Raw genomic sequence first — 17,174 nt, 5'->3', positions numbered from 1 at the left:
TTAATGGGGTTTAACTTCACACAGTCCCTGTTGGAGAGGATATCCACAGTATCCATCTGTCTAGACTATGGGTGGATGTGTGGAAAAGGGGGGAATTTCCAGGTAGTGAATGGAATTGTTTTTCTGGTGTGTTTCTTTGCATCTAAAGACATCAAAATAAAGAAAAAATTGAAACATGAGAGAATATAGCAGAAAATAGTATCGCCTGGATCATGTACAGTGTTGGTCCCCTGAAGTGGCCTAACACCTAATACCTACACAGCACTTTACTGGCTGTTTTGGGAAAACGGAAAGGAACTCAATGAGTCACAGCCTTAGACTGGACCGCCAAAGAAGAATAACGCAGCACATATGATGCCAAAATTTCTGGATGATCCAGGTTTGGAAATTTGACCTTTTTAAAATGTAACCAATCACAATCATTTTGATATACATGTACACTTGTTACCAGTGATTTACATTTTCTATGCACGGTAGATCTATTCACCAACAAAACTAATTTGTTGAAGGTTTTGAACGGCCTGATAGTATAACAGACACAACAAGAAACTTCCGTAACCAACAACTATTTCTCCTACATTTGGGGATATGATGACTTTCTCCAATATCAACAGAGGATACAAATAGTGAGGGATGGAGGACGGCAACTAAGGAATGTGGCTGGCTGAAGTCAAGACACTACAGCTGATAGGGGTCACCTGAGGTCAGACTACAGGGTGTGGATTTCAGGTTGACCCCCAGAGACAGCTGGAAATACTTGCTAGCCTCACTGTAAATCAGCATACTGTTGAAATGCTACCACACAAATGATTCTTTTTAATCCTAACATCAAACAAATAGCATGTTCAGATTGATTGTAGAAAGGTCTATTAATAGCGTCTGAAGAATCATTGGATGTAACATCATACATATCAGCTTTTAACATAAATATCTGGTTACATAGATATTTGAAGTTACTGTATGGGTCAATCCCATGGTCACTTATCAACAGAGGTTGCATATCAAGGGTTCTTTTCTCTGTCCTTCTTGTGTTTACATCATCAACTTATAATGTTTGATTACAATTCGCCAGGAACGAAATTAATATAGTTTTGTCCCAGAGGAAACATACAGTACCATAAATATTGTTTACCCATCCTATACCCAATTGTTACATGTTGAATGGGCGGGGCATATTTGGTCTTCTTTCTTGCTCAAATGAGAGAAATTCTTCACTTTTTCATCATTCCAAAATAGAAACTATAAAGGCAGCCATTACATATTCATAGGATGATTGAAGGTAAACAAATACCACGATAGTGCTGTTTACAATTTAATGACCGCACTGTTCAGGGAGTATATCCTATGAGGTTACAGCACCAGTCCTGGACAACAGGCTGGACACCATCCATCCATCTTGTGTCCCGTGTCCTGCAGACACAGCCCCTCAGGTGATAACACACATCTGAATTCTACTTATACACAAGGGGAGTGACCTCTTCATTTTACCAACCAGGGTTGAATAGCTAATATTTGGAATTATGTGCCCTATGCACTATCCTTTAGACAGATCTATACCTCCTCTTCCATAACTCAATTTTAGAGAAACCGCTAAGGCTAGATAGTATCAGATATTTCTTGGGGTGTGTTGAGGGGAAAACAGAGCATCACCGCTGGCAGATCAGTCTCCATCTTTGCTCTGATTGGCCAGGTCGAGCTTGTCTTATTCCATTTACGTCATGAGAGCTGCAGGGTACAGCTCCCTCCCACAACGCGCTAAGATCATTAGCATGAGAAAAGCGATGGGGAGTCCAGCAGCAACCACCACCTCTGCCACCCACTTCTAATGGCGGGTTTCACCTGCTGAAAATGAGGACTCTCTCTCTTGAAGTTCTTCTTTTGGTTTCCTTTTCCACAGATGGGAGGCTAATGGGAAGAAAGTAGTGTTGGGAAATCATCCTGCCTGTTCCCTGGGGGAGGATCTCCTTGCCCTCACTACTTCCCACTCAGACCCATTAAACAATTTACGGCTCCAGAAACAATTACGATATACTTCCCCTGGCCTATCGCAGTCCATAAACCAAACCGCCGCGCCCAAAGAGCTGTCCCCGCTAAATTTGACGAAGTTGGCTCTAATCAAATTTCGCTGCTGCAAACCAATTTAGTGGGGGCTGGGGAGACCAGTCAATGATCAGGCAAGTGCCTTTTTCTTATTGCTGTACATAAGGTGCATCATTACAGGGTTGCGTCCATTTGTTAAGCAAAGAAAGTGGCCGAAGATGCTCCCTTATGTGACCTGCTAAGTCGATAAAGAAAATCGCAGCTGAAAATGCTGTTCTGACCAATTTTCTTCAAAATCTATGTTTGACTTGCAAGAGAAGTTGTTACACCTGCTCCCCTCCAGATCTACAGCCAACCACTGACCAACTTTTCGTTTTCCGAAAGTTGTTACTTAGCCTTACAACCTGGTGATTGTGATTATACTTAAGTGGCAGGTGCATCAAGCACAGTATAAGAGGCAGAAGTCTGTCTGTATATCAATGGCAGGAGATAAACAAAGTCACATATGAGTAAAAGATAGTACAGCCTGAAAAATTGCTAAGTGACAGCTTTGTGTGTCTTTGTAATGATACTCAAACTTGTACATGAACAAATATCAACAAACAATACAGTTGCAAGCTTTTATGTTTCTTAGTGGAAGAAATATCTGAACCCAACACTATAGGCTATCTTGCAAAACCACAGTGTTCTAAACCACAAAACTTCTATAGTTTTTCTTTGCTTGAAGGATGGGGTAAAACATACTGATGTTACACCATGAGGGCCCCACCATGACCATGCCTTCTCCTGCACAGAAGAAAGTTTCTCTTCAGGAGACACTACCAACATGTCATCACGGATTTTCTGTAATTCCTTCCATCTCCCTCAGTACATGTCACAGCTCACAGTCAAGTACCAACGTAAATAAACATGGACAACCTTGTTACTTCAGTCATGATACGCAGTGATAGCTTCTGACAGCACACTGCAAGGGATACCTGCACTGTAGCATTCAAGTTGATCGCACTTGATCACCATAAGCTGATAAAGCGTGTGAACAAGCCTTAACCGTTGAGTCATCTGGAATTAGTAGATTAGGGCCTTGACTTTGACCGCTTGTTACTGTGTAATCCCCCAAGAAAACGTGCCCTGTACAATACCAATTAGCCCTCAATTATACACTTAACTAGGGCCCCCTGGGAAACATTGGGTGGGCTGCCAAGCATACCAGCTTGCAAGACTTCTTCCTTCAAGGAGCATGTGTCAAACAGCGCAGCAGCCATAGCTTGTAACACCGCGTGTCACATTGCCGCACTAGTAGACAGTCCTATAACAACAAGCCTGGCAGTTTGCGGTGACAGGCTGGAACACCATGGCAGCGGCCTATGGTTTGTTTGACAAACAAGAGCCCGAAACATTAGATTCTTAATTTTCAAAGAGTCAAGCCACTTCAGGTAGAGTGGTTGACAGGTTTGGGCAACAAAGCATTTCTTCCTAAGCACATCACTTGTTGGATACATAACACAAAGTTTGGTTCAGTTTCCTCCTGACAAGACACAAGTTACAGGTCAATGTTGTAAAACTACTGATTACATAGATCAAGCATAGTAGTAGTTTTGAATGGAAATGCCTAGATAATAACAGAATCAAATTTTGTTTCATGAAATTCGAGTTCATTATAGTTGTCCACCTAACTGACAAGCTATCTTTCAGCATTGAATTTTGGACCTTCTTGTTCCGAGATAGTGAACATTATGTACATGTGATAAAATTCATTTACTTCTATTTCAACACATTTGAAACTGGAAACTGCAAGATCAAAAGTCTTTATATTCAATTTCTAACAGCATGGTTTGAGAACAGGTATTTTTTTTTCATCATAACAGACTATGCAACTAGGGAAAATTCTGCCCCTTCCAGACATAAAATGTAAACTTTGCACACTGGGTGCCTCTAAGTGATGTTTGTGGAACATATGATCTATCGAGGATGTACAAACCACCATATCGGGATGTTCAGGAGTGGAGGGATCAATTTCTGCACCAGCACCATTGTGGCAAAAATGGTAGAAAGAGCTTCTTCATGCATTAAATGATTTACTTTGGGGAGCATCCTCGTTTTTTCCGTCTCACCACTGGTACTAGCTGATCCCCGCTCAAAGACATCTATTCCCATTATTTAAGCAGAGAAGAAGGGAGAGGGTCTGTTCCACAACATGACTGTATCAGCTTTTTTCTGAGCACAGGGGGTAACGTGGTCGCTGGTGTGAAGGATTACATCCCGCAAGCACTTCTCCTCCACAAATCCATACCCATAGCCCCAGCAAGCGCAATCCGACCGAACCATTTCCCGCAGATTTGCAAGTAAATTACATCTCAAGTAAGCTCAATATTGGCTGAGGGGCAAGTTGCAAGATGGTATTGGTATCTGGCAGTGGAAGGAGAACTGTTCATAAGGGCTGAGTCTAGTGGAGATATCTGAAGATGAAGCATTGCAGTGCTGAATGACATACGGGTGTCAATTTGGAATAGTTGGGGTGGTACTAAATGAATCATAACAGTCCTGGTTTCTCCTCTATCATTGGTCCAAAGGCAAATGGCAATTTCAGGGTCAAGAGCACTCCAGATGCACAGAGGAGCAAAATTGCATTTAGGAAAAAGGTTCAGCCATGAAAACAAATGGCAAAGAGGAGGAGAACTGTCTGGGAGGCAAAGTGACAGATGGAAACAGTATAACAACACAATGATGTGTGTCGACCTGAATTCAACCTTCTGTCCTGTGCACTCCTCCTTCAAATAAAGTACCCACTGTGTAAAATGGCAATAAAACGGGAGAGGGAGGATGTAAGTCATATGATACAAGACATCTGGAGGGGAAACTGGCAATGGCTTTGGGGCATTTAGGGGCTTGTATTGACAATTGATTTGTGCAATGGGAGAGGCAGCAGAACTAATGGAGAGAAACATGGCACTGAGGGGAGAGCCATCAATCTAATTCCCTGTCTTCCTTGGAGAAAATATTCATTCTGTAGGAACTTTTGGTGTAGTGCAAGATTAAATTCTGAATGCAAACATGGTTGTCTCAAGCTTAATTTTTTGTGGGTCCCACACAATGCTTGGGAGCATTTTCTTAATCTTCATGTCAAATCTGTCATTTCAAGCTTACAAAAACACAGTCTTTAATATTGTTTGATTTTTTTTTACTGGTAATTTTTTTTTTCTTTCAGCCCCAACAGGCCAATTTCTTTCCTTGGACAAGGGGCAAGTATTGGAGACAGCCCTGAATCATGTGAATGCAACTGAATAGAGATCTACTTTTTTAATATGATTTTGAATTTTTTCAAATTGTGAGGCTGTTACTTACATTTTCACAGCTTTGGCCTTGCTTTTGCTGCTCTTGGACTTGGATGAAGACTTTGCAGGTGGCTTCTTCTTCTTGTCCTTATCCTTGGGATTAGGTGTGGAGGGTTTGGAGGGCTTGTTCTCCAGCTGGGAGGACATCCCAGGTGGAAGGCCCGGCGGTGTCACCACCCGGGGGACCTCGGAAACACCTGACTGCTTGGCCTTATGCATCGCTTCAGCACAAATGCGAGCGGCTTTCTCCTGCGCCTGCTGGGCCTTGCTGAGGCGCTGGCGCTCATCATCATCCATGTCCTTGTCCTGGTGGGATGGTGGAGGGGTGGGCTGGGAGAACTGTGACCAGAGAAAATATGATATTACACACAATGTCAATCGGCACCTCTCAACACATATCCATCGCATGGTTTCATTTTGCAAAATAGTGTGTCACAACTACCACTAAATTAAGACAAGGCACTTAGACGCTGAAAAAACAGATAACATACATTCAAAATTTTACAGAGGAATAAAAGACACAGTCCACAGTGATGAGGCCAGCGAACATTACATCAATACCTCCAACCATCAGCATTCAATTTTGGGAATGAATTGTTCATGACATAGCAGTATCCCCAATAAGCTTTCGAATTCCAATATTCAAATTACTTTCTTTTGCTGCATTGGATCCTGTTATTTGGAGCGACGTTCCCTGCAATTTTTTTCTCATAACCTGACCCAAATTCAAGCAGATTACGCATTACAGCCATTACTTCTTTAGTATGTGCTGTCACAAACATACATGGTCTTGCAAAACACACGTTTTACATGTAGTCCACCCACTGTGCGCTCTCTACTGTGCGCTCTCGAATAATATTTCATAAGGGTCCATATTTTCAAACAGCCTACCAAGACAATGGAAGTAATAGGCTGTGAGGAGGTTGCTGGCTTCCTCCCAAGAGCATGGTTTGTGTAATATGTCCAGAACAATATAGTTACATACATAAAGTCATTTGTTTCATAATGAAGAATCTGATTCTAAAAATAAAAAATCTTTCTTGTATAATCTATACGACACTTCCTTACAAAATATCACCCAGCATATATCAGAAAGAGGGTCAACACAATGTCGTCCAAGCCATCTAACCTGCATGGTATTACCTCAGTACCTGCATGGTATCTTTGTTCTAAACATCAACATGCATGTGTGCAGGTCCTTCTAGCTGTGTAACGAGCTGAAATGATTTTACAAAACCCTTCTTACAAAGTACTTGAGATAAGAGTAAACAAACAACTTAAAAAAGGAGTGCCACGCACAAAAAACATAAACCCGTAATCCTCTTAGTCAAACTAATATGATTCTTAGAGTCTCAGACTTTTATAGGATTAAGTCAACCCAGAAAAGCCAAGAAACAGAACAATTAATGACTCAAAACTTTCCAGGCAGTCAAAACATTGAGTGACAACAACCTGGTTTCTTGTTTGTTGTGTGTCGGTTCGAATAAAGTTCCTAAACGGGGAACATGCGGCTCCAGCGTCTTTTCTGAAGATGTGGCGTGTGAACGGTTGGCTTGAGGTCTCCTTCTCCACATATATCTAACAACCTGGTTTCTTGATGTGGCAAAATTGGCAAATTTGGACTACACCTGGCACCTGGTTGTCAACATGGTTAGGTACTGAAATCAGAGGAATACACATCCGTGGTACCACACCCGTCTGTGTGTCATGCAAATGTCCACACCACTAGTACTAGACCACTCACATTTTTGACATTAGTTAGTAAAGGCATATACATAAGCTGTTCTGGGTAAACAAAGCTTCAAAATGAACTTTCCCTACTGATTTCTTACCTGAAACTCTTAAGACATTAATCAACTGAAGTTACTAAATTTATTGAGCCTGACATTGAAGACTCAGTGTAGCGAATTTAATAAAAGTTGCAGGTTCTTTAATAAAAACAACTTAGGACTGCTTTTCATTTTGTATAAAGGCATATGAATATTTCACTACACCAAAATTGTGCCTGCAGGCTCTAATGGACAATATGGTGCTTATAGTTATAGTAACATAAATCAATGTTAATTTAATAAACGGCAAAAACATAAACATAAGAGAGAAGAAATATTCCTGCTGCAGGGTACTACTGTCATTTCAAAGTGCAATCAATTCCATTCCACCCCCTGGCAACCTTGCCACTGAGAAAAACAAAAAAGGCCGCCAAGTAGTGAGGGGTCAAGGTGGGTTAGAAGTTGTCATGAACCCTGTGACCTCTGGTGCACACCAGACAAGGTCACAACTGGCTAGAGGGGGGGGGGGCAATCCCCTCTGAAGTCTGACGCTAAATAAAATACCCCTTTTTCACCAACTCTACATTGAATGATTCCAGTATGAAATGGTGCAGACTTGGCAGGGTGCAGACTTGGCAGGGTACAGCACTGGTTGCAAAAGGACAAAACACGAGTTACAGCAAGCTTCAGTTGCTGGAGAGAGAAGCTTTGCCAAACATTTTCAGACAGTCAGAATGTGACCTTTGTAACAAATGTTTTCTATATATTTTGAAGCCAGAGCTGCTTTCATGGGCGTTTCTTTTAGTGCTGTTGCTACATTTATCAAAGCAAGTATGTGTTCAGCAACATGTACAACACTTTCTCCTGTCATATTCTTTTACCCAAAATATTGTGGAGAAGACAAATAACCAACACTTCCACAAGCTGTATCTGATATGTACAATTTTGAATATGCTGGAAACTGCTTGGAGTAAAAAAAAATTGAGTAATAACACTGTAAATTCATTAACTTTTGCACTGTTTTTTCTTCAAAGTAGGGGGGAATGGTAGATTTTCATCCTGTTTTTAGTGCTTGAAACAATTTTTTTGTTCATTAGTAATACATGGGAGACACAGTTGTGGAGTAATGAATTTGGGCTGGAGGGGTAACTGTAAAAACCACAAACCATAGTAATAAACAAACGTGAAAGGTTCGAGCTTTACAGGATCTAGTATTCAACAACATAAAATTAAACACTACAAAGATTGTATTGCAATGTTTATAGATCCAAATCTAGGATGTTTATGTAACTTTAATTTGAAATTTTGGAAGCTTTGAACACTTGTCTTTTATCTAGAAATATGCACAGCCTCCATATACTGATATTTGAACAACTAACTTTCTTGTATAGGCTGTCTCCAATGCAACAATAATTTTACAACATTGTTTGCTTTTGCATCATGCTTTGTTCAAGCTACCTACACAAGCCACATGATTGATCATGAAAACAGTAAAAATATAAGGGATGTTGTAAAATTGGGGAAGTCCTGACCTTCTAGGCCCCATTTCAGGACTTCAGCCGCTATGTTGTAGGTAAAGCAGGGTTGATTACAGAAAAGGCAGTCTACAACTGATGAGAACGTGCTCATCCCCTCCTACAGCTTCCAGTGTTGCTGACACACATATTAGTTGGTATCACAGTAGCAACACATTCCTAACCTTTGACCCAAATCCAGTCTTAGCCCACATATATCATGGCAGACAGCCAGGATAAAATCCTGACCACCATGAATTCTCACATCATGGGTAGAGAGATGCTTTGACCACTAGTGTAGTAAGAATAATGTCAGCAATTCTGCAATACATAGCTGTCAGTAAGTAGCTAGTGTGGGTGGTTAGAAACAGAGGTTAGAACATCAAAATATGTGGGAGCACCTGTTTATTTTTTCATGACATGTCACATATCTAATTATCTTCCTACAATATTTTGGTTCAGACGTTTAATTGCTGAAACACTTAGCAGTCTTGTGTACAAATGGAATTCCCAAGTACATGTGTGTGTGTGTGCGTGTACATGTGTGTGTGTGCGCACGTGTACGTGTGTGTGTGTGTGCATGTGTGTGTGTGCGCACGTGTACGTGTGTGTGTGTGTGCATGTGTGTGTGTGCACGCGTACGTGTGTGTACATGTGTGTACACGTGTACATATGATATTTGTATGTGTACATCATGTATGTGGGTGTGGATAATTATAGTGGTTTCAATTATTTTCCATACCCTGTTCCTTGGTAAGATGAAAGCATTTCTTATAAAACTAATACAGTTTTACTGCATTTCTTCCTTTTCAAAATCCTATAATCTGTTCAGAAGTACAATAACCAATTCACATTTGCATCGGACTCCTGGTGTGTTGATAGAATCCAGCTCAATGACGTCCTTATTTCATTACTATTCAAGCAGGTAATTCAAAACACTACAAGAGAGGTATCTACAGCAAACTGCATGCTGCCTTGTGTTTATCATTAGTCTTTTAGCAGCCAAGAGAGAGGGGCTATGTAAAGAGCGCCACTGGAACATATCTGTTTGCATAATGTATAGTAGATCCTCAAGGGAGCACTGGAACTGTGTCAATCCATTCTGCAATCTGCCGCACAAAAACACCCCCAAAACAATGTCTCCTCCCTGTATACAATGGACTTCACAATCATGGAGCTACTACCTGTCCTGCACTGGCGTCTCTTTAGTATGTCTCTGTGCGATTTTTATTATAGACCATCCTAGAAGAGCCGAGGAATCAATTTGTGGGAGAAAAACATATTCAAAAATCGGAATGACAACAAGGTTCCCGTTAAATTTGATCTTGACATGCTATCATTTATCAATTATGACAAGCACAACTCAAGTGTAAAATTCTCTATGGAATGAGTTATTTTTCAGTCAATGTAAAAGTTCTACCAAATTTGAATTTAATTAAAACATTTTTCTTTCTTGAACCAGATATGGACACTATTCCTACACTATGCCTACACTACAGACACACAGTCATTGACGTGGAACAAAACAAAATAAAGCGGGAAACAATAACACTGGACAAATAGAAAATAGTGAAAATATTTGCTCAGCAAAACATTCCAATACATGCACATGTAGACAAAGACATACAGGTATGTTATCACTACATGTCATTATCCCTAACCTATCCTGTAATTATGGTAACTGGCATTTTCTACGTTTCACGTTCGATTCTACTCTAGTATAACACCACTACCCATTACTTCCTAGATAAAGATAGCCACATTTTCTCAAGCCCACCATTGTACTAAGTTCAGCTGATCATTGACTACCACACCTTCAGCCAATAGAAATACTATATCTATTGTACATGTTTATTCTAGTATAGTACAGTAGCGTCACTAAACTTAGAACAGCTTTCAACCAGTAAGAACAAGTTTTGATGTGGGGTTATCTAAATAAAAAATTATGACATGACCTTATATGCACCTGTTTCACACCTACCTCGGTAGCGGTTATTGACAACTTTTGTAACATAAATGTGGTCCAGAGAAAAGTAATTTCTACTGCTCAATATCGCAGAAGTGTTGATGTATTGGATGAGAAGGAATTTATACCTCCCCAGGGAGCTCCCCATAAACTTTTGGCAGGGCATGGCTATGGCCTGGGTGCCCTGGGCAGTTATTGGGTGAGCTGCTTTTCATGTATGCCACAACTCAAGATGTCAAGATCAGGACATGTCTAATCTGACATCAACAACCCTGGCAAGATTAACAGCAAAATAAGGGACTCAAATCAAATCTACCCCTCCTGATTATGTAGGTCACGATAGAAGAGTAACCCTGCAAAATATCAGGTACTACAAGTATTGGGTAATATCTCAAATAAAAGTGAAGTCCCTCTTACAAAATTAAGCTAGTTTTGAATGTGATGACTGAAACAGAATGCAACCGCCACATGTCCATACTTCATAGGCATTAATTTGTGCGTGAAACTTTTTTTTTCTTACATCGTAATAATTTGTATAAAATTGAAAGCAAGATATAAATCTATATAATTTGTGTTAATGGCTAACCAAGTGGCCAATTCCTCTCGAAATCTTGACCTCAGGAAGCCTCATTCTGAAAGTTTAAAAGCTTGTTTACATGGTAACCAAGGACTCTATCAACTTCTTACCTTCATCGTGGAATATCAGTTTTCCACAGTCATAGAATCTAATCCAATCAACGCAACTCTAGTACAATATAGAGTAGTGACCACTAAGACAAGGTCTGTCCCCTTGTCAAGTAAAGGAGGACAATACTATAAAACAAGCACAAATAACCAAACACTCCGACAACTGCATGATATCCATATGTAATGAATCTGTAACGCAAAGTTTCAACCCTGCTGCTGCTGCTCTAAGAAAAAAATCCAGCATCAAAATGTGTACAAATCACCAGCTTAGTACAAAAGCTTAGGAATGAGAACACCAAATACTTGTGCACGTGCCAAGTTTCAACAGCAACTTTAGGATAAAATTACTTCAATATACATGTACCTGGTAAAGCCATACATGTATAAATCAAATAACTCAACCCCACTAAACTTGGTCTCAAGCCATCAAGGCTGTGATAGTGGTGTAATTCCAAGCTAAAAGTTACAACTATAATTCTAACAAATCTCCAATGTGAGAGACTACTACAAAATGCTTTCTAAGACCTGATGAGAACTTAATAAAGTTCCTAAACCATAAAACAAGGTAATGTGTCACACTGCCTTTTCTTTCATGCTGTATTGCCTGATAAACTTTGGCCATCTAAAATGCCATTTCAGGCAATTTTGGGGGTAAATTTCACACAAACTTCAAAGATTTGTCTTTCAAAGAGGCTCTAATGGCTCAGATCTGTCTCCATCCCAAGCAACAAATTTCTAAGTTAGACAGAAGGGCCAATGCTGGAGACACAGCCATGACAACAACTTTACCAAAACACAATACCATTTCTCTCAATAAAGAGGCTGATATATTTCCTTTTTGTTTTCATCTTCTGACAAAAGTGTCCATATCAGAGCTGATCAACTTACAGAACAATGAACGGCTACTGTTAATGCAGAATTTACGCCGTGGGTTTTATGTTCGCGTTTTTCGTGGTAGCCTCTTTACCACAAACTCAACACCACTGTGAACATTTCCTTCTGTCTTCTGCTCACACCGGCTCCAGCACCCCCTTCTTGCTACAGTACTTAAAAATACTATACATTGTCACGGTATCATCATAATAAAATGTTTGAGGTACTTGCTACAATTTTTTTTATTTCACATTCATTCATTTCTCCATACGACCTACTGTATAAGTACAACATCATGGGAGAAACGTAGTACTGTTCTACGTATTCAGAGGGCATATACGTTTAAATCAGTGACGGTTGATTATAACACACTAACACACTGACATCTTTTTTAAAGTCAAAGTCAAAGTTCTGTCCATTTGTTGTAGCACACTTGCCAGGTAACCAGTAGCCACTAGCGGTTCGTAGAGATGGCAGGATTTTCATTACATTATGTTACAGTACAGTACAGGACCACCATGAAACCATCATTCTGCTACTGCAAAATTGAATCCCCGCAAACTTAACAGGATTTGAAGTATTTTTTCAAGGCAACTTTCAGTAATATGGTGTAATTATATTCAGTTACACAACATTCCCACAATGCTTTGCACAACAAGAAGAAAAATGATGGCTACACTGGGCAAACATCAAACAAATTTAACAAGCATTACTTATGATGCTTGATGTGCAATAGCAAACGGTCGCTCTAAGAATGTGAATTTGGAACTAAAAATTACTTTTCACCTGAGAATGTAGCTGATATAATCGACTAGTATAAGCAATATCAAGCCAATATCTGAAATCACCAGAAAGAATTATGACAAAATCAGCTGTTGACACACGGAGAAAAAACAAACGATCATACGCCAGAGGCGGCGGCACCGTTTTTCAGTTGTGGGGGCGAATATTTGTCATATCACTAAATCGAGGGCCGAAGGCCAGATTCGTCGCGCCAGAGGCGCGACCCTTCTAGGGGGGTCCGGGGGCATGCACCCCCGGAAAAAATCCAAATCTAAACCCTCTGAAACGCTATTTCCTGCATTTTGAGGGGCAAATTTTGCTGCCAGATTAAGTTAACTTCAATGGCATTTCTATCAAAAATACATGTATAGTTTTAACTTAAGTTATTGAGGGCGACACCCCCAACATATTTTCACTATCTCGAGCGGCGAAGGTACGAGCCGTTGCAGGGTAGGTTCTGGAAATTTTTAAAATCTAGACCCTCTGAAACGCCATTTCCTGTATTTTGAGGGACAAATTTTGCAGACAGACTAAGCTGAATTTAATTAAACTTCTAGTAGAGAAAACGATTTTTGAGAGCGACGACCCACGCACCAACATATTTTGCACTACGTCGTCGTGAGCCCCGAAGACGCAAGCCGCCGCAAGGAAGTTCTGGAGAAATTTTTAGATCAGGACACTTTGATTGCCGTTTCAAGTATTTGAGGGGAACATTTTGCTTGTAAACAAATCTAAAGTTTGATAATGAAATTTCTACTAGAGAAAGGTTGTGGGGGACGACGCTCCGGTAGCATTTTCCCACCATGTCCTGAGTGCCGAAGGCGCGAATCCTCACAAGGGAGGTCCTTTGAAATTTTGAAATATGGACCCTCTGAAACGTCATTTCCTTCATTTTCAGGGCCAAATTTTGCCAGTAGACTAGCGAGATTTGATGAAATTTCCATTAGTGAAAATGTACACAAGAGTTTCAGCTTGATTTTGTGTGTTTCAGCTTATTTTATCGTGGGGGCGACGCCCCCACGACCTATTTTTTGTGGGGGCGACCGCCCCCACTGCCCCCACGGTGCCGCCGCCACTGTACGCAAGACACAATCAACATTAGGAAGCTAAGTTTTTAAGTTCCATTTTACAAGAAGATCATAAGAAAAGTACCTGATTAGCCTGCTGTTGTTGTTGTTGCTGCTGCTGCTGCTGCTGTTGTTGTTGTTGTCCCATGTTTATCTGGTTCTGCAGCACCCTTACCCTCTCCTGTAGGTGCCCTATCTTCTCAGGGTTGCGCTGATGGGGCGGCAGGTTGTACTCGAACTGTAACTGCTGACTGAGCTGCTGCAGTTCGTAGTGCGCCGGGCTCATGTTCTGGTTGGGCTGGGGGCTGTTTGTGTGACCCTGCTGAGGAAACTCGGGGCCGACGTTGAACGGCTGCGGCGGGTTGTGTCCGGCACCGCTGGCTGGTACGCTCTGCTCCATGGGCGGGAAGTTCCCTGACTGGGAGTGAGGCGGGTGGGTACCCTGAGCAGACTGGGACTGGGGAGGCATGAGCTGTTCTAGTTGTTGGAGACTAGATGGTGGTGCCTGGCTGGACCTCGGAATAGCCCCCTGGCTAAAACCCTGAGATGTAGGGGGCCCCGACTGGTACGGGTAAGGTGCACTTGTGGGAACGTTTTGCTGCTTGTGAGCAGGATCTTGGGATGCCGCCGGCATAGACTGGGGCGGATATGGATGTGGACCAGTTGCAGTCATCGACGTTGGAGTCGGGGCACGGTGCTGCCCCATTCCTGGATACTGTGGCAGGAATTGTTCCTGACGACCCTGACTGTTTTCCGTAAAGTGTGAAAGGCGAGGAGCTCCCTGCTCACCCTGTGGTGGCATCATGTTTGGAGCCATCCCAGGGTGTGAGGGGTCCTGGCTTGGATACGGATAATGCTGCAATTTGTTCATACTTGTATTCACATTTATATTCATTTGCCCTGAGTTATTGCGCTGCCTCTGATCCGCGGCCACCTGGCTGGGGTGGTTAGGAGAAAAGGCATTCAGATCCCTCATCTGGGGATGCTGGCTCTGAGGGAAGCTGGGAGGCACAGGTTGTGATGTAGGCTGTGACATTTGTTGACGCATTGGGCTCATTTGTTGTGAGGTAGATGGGTAGTGTGGAGTTGCACTTGGGTGACGCTGTCTGTTAGGTGTGGTGGGACCAGCCGTGGTGCCAGGCATGTGCTGGCCCCCTGGCATGTGTGTGAGTCTACTTGTCCCTGCCATGTAAGGGTCGCCCTGGCCGGGCATGCCGGACCGGATCTGCTGCGGCCCTGCGGACTGGGGGTAGTGGTGCAGCCTCTGTTGTTGAGGCTGCAGTGCATAGTCATGGTGGGACAGGTATGGAGTCATCCCAGGGTGCTGCACACCTGGGTGCTGTCCTGGCATGCCATTGTACGGCTGTGCAGGTGGACGGGGCTGACCCTGCTGCTGTCCTGGCCACATGTTCTGGTGAGAAACTGCGGTCCCACCATTCATTCCAGGCTGCATCCCGGGATGCAGGCCTCTTTGCATAGCATACGACTGGAAACGAGGATCTGTTCTCTGAACCTGCTGGGCGGCCATGTTCTGCGGATACTGGTGGGGCGAAGGCATCCGAGGTTGTGCCGAAGTCATGGCGTGATGACGTGGGCTCAATACTTGTTGGGAGTGTTGCGGACTGCCCATCATGCCTTGTGGGTTCATGTGGTGAAGCTTCTGTTGCTGCTGCTGCTGCTGAGGGTACTGGCCGAAGTCTCCGTAATGCTGCAGTTTCTGCTGTGGGGAGGGCTGTGCAGCTTGAAGCTGTGCAAAACCGGGATGGGCCTGCTGCTGAACCATCATCTGATCCCCCTGGCCCATATGTGGTGGCATCCCCATTCCCCCTGCGGCGGCATGAGGGGGAGGGGGGACCATGGGCTGCATGGGCTGTCCTGCCTGCGGGGGAAACTCCCCACCAATCCCTGCCAAGTCGCCCATCAGGTTGATATCGTCCTCAAACAAGCTTCCCAGCATAGAAGGCTCAGACATGCTCTTTTCCTTCACCCGATCTCAAGTGGAAGTACAACACACTTGTACAAGACACACTTCCTTCGGCATGTCACATCTGGCAAGCTTGGTTCTTGCCTCTAACATAACCATAAGAATTTACCTGGAAAAAGACACCAAATCATGTCAGTATAAACACATAAAATCTGCTAATCCTGTATACTCACCATAACTAGTGATTAATGTTGATTAATTGACCAGCAACTAATCCACTGTGGAAATTCTGTTGGCAGTACTTACTAGGCAGTACTGCTGTTTACATTTTTAATTATGAACAGAGAATTCAAACATAACAGTACACATGTAATAACTCTTCTTTCACAAAATTATTAGTCACCACAGCATGTTCCTCCTAAAAATACGGCACTTTCCACTGGTGAGGAAATAGGCGCACTCCGAAAACATGATACGCCGTATGACTCACCAGTTGTTACTACCGAACAACTCAACTCTGGAGTCTTTGTCTCTTCAAAACACACACAAAAGTGGAAAATATTTCTACATACGCGGGAGAAAATACGCCCAACAACAGGCATTTGAATTCTTCCCGTTTTCGTCGTTACGAAATTCAATAGTGGTCAGCTCGGGCCAGGTTGGCTGGTCCGCCGAGGCCTTTGTTTGCTCGTCTCCCTTTGACAATTTGATGGGTATCAATCAAGTCTGTCAATCAATAACTACACTAGACATTTACAGGAAGCTTATACAACTTTGTGATGTTGAGAAAACCAGTGTGTCGGGGTAAAATTGACAGTTTAGTCCGAAATTCCGCACAGGCCGAAGTGGACTTTGATGCCAGCTTCGCCACCACCCGAACAAAAAAACATGGCCATGTGGCGAAGACAATGGTGGAATATAGAGAATTTTGTGGTCCTATCTCTCAATGGTAGTATTTATATACACACGTGGTCAACATACACACACGTCTCTACACTTAAGAATAGTCAACAGTTCTTGAGAACACGGCACGGAGACTCAGATCTGCCTCAAACATGGAGCCAACCCGACAACTTCGAACAATGAAAAGTTGCGTTTGGTCGCCATGCATTGAAAGAGAGATTTTGAGAGCAGAATTTGTTGGTCCGAAGACGCCGGTTTACGGGGCAACCCCCGGGGCCCCGAACCTTGTAACCTCACACTCACCCCTCCACACCAT

At 42.5% G+C, this 17,174-nt stretch overlaps 1 protein-coding gene across 2 annotated transcripts in view; it reads right to left on the bottom strand.

Annotated features, from left to right (window-relative positions):
• LOC118418283 (chromodomain-helicase-DNA-binding protein 8-like) overlaps nt 1-17,174 on the bottom strand; it is a 48,581-nt gene that overhangs the window by 31,186 nt on the left and 221 nt on the right. For both annotated transcript variants that reach the window (XM_035824130.1, XM_035824131.1), the window contains exons 2-3: nt 14,117-16,124; nt 5,383-5,711 (exon numbers count right to left, since the gene is read on the bottom strand). In XM_035824130.1, coding sequence (XP_035680023.1) covers nt 5,383-5,711; nt 14,117-16,003 — 2,216 coding nt within the window. In that variant the 5' untranslated portion in view covers nt 16,004-16,124. The remainder of the gene's footprint in view (nt 1-5,382; nt 5,712-14,116; nt 16,125-17,174) is intronic.

Source organism: Branchiostoma floridae, chromosome 6 (assembly GCF_000003815.2).
Source record: "Branchiostoma floridae strain S238N-H82 chromosome 6, Bfl_VNyyK, whole genome shotgun sequence".
NCBI lineage: Eukaryota > Metazoa > Chordata > Leptocardii > Amphioxiformes > Branchiostomatidae > Branchiostoma > Branchiostoma floridae.
The sequence above is the reverse complement of the archived record's forward strand: the minus strand, read 5'-3'. Positions and strand labels throughout refer to the sequence as shown.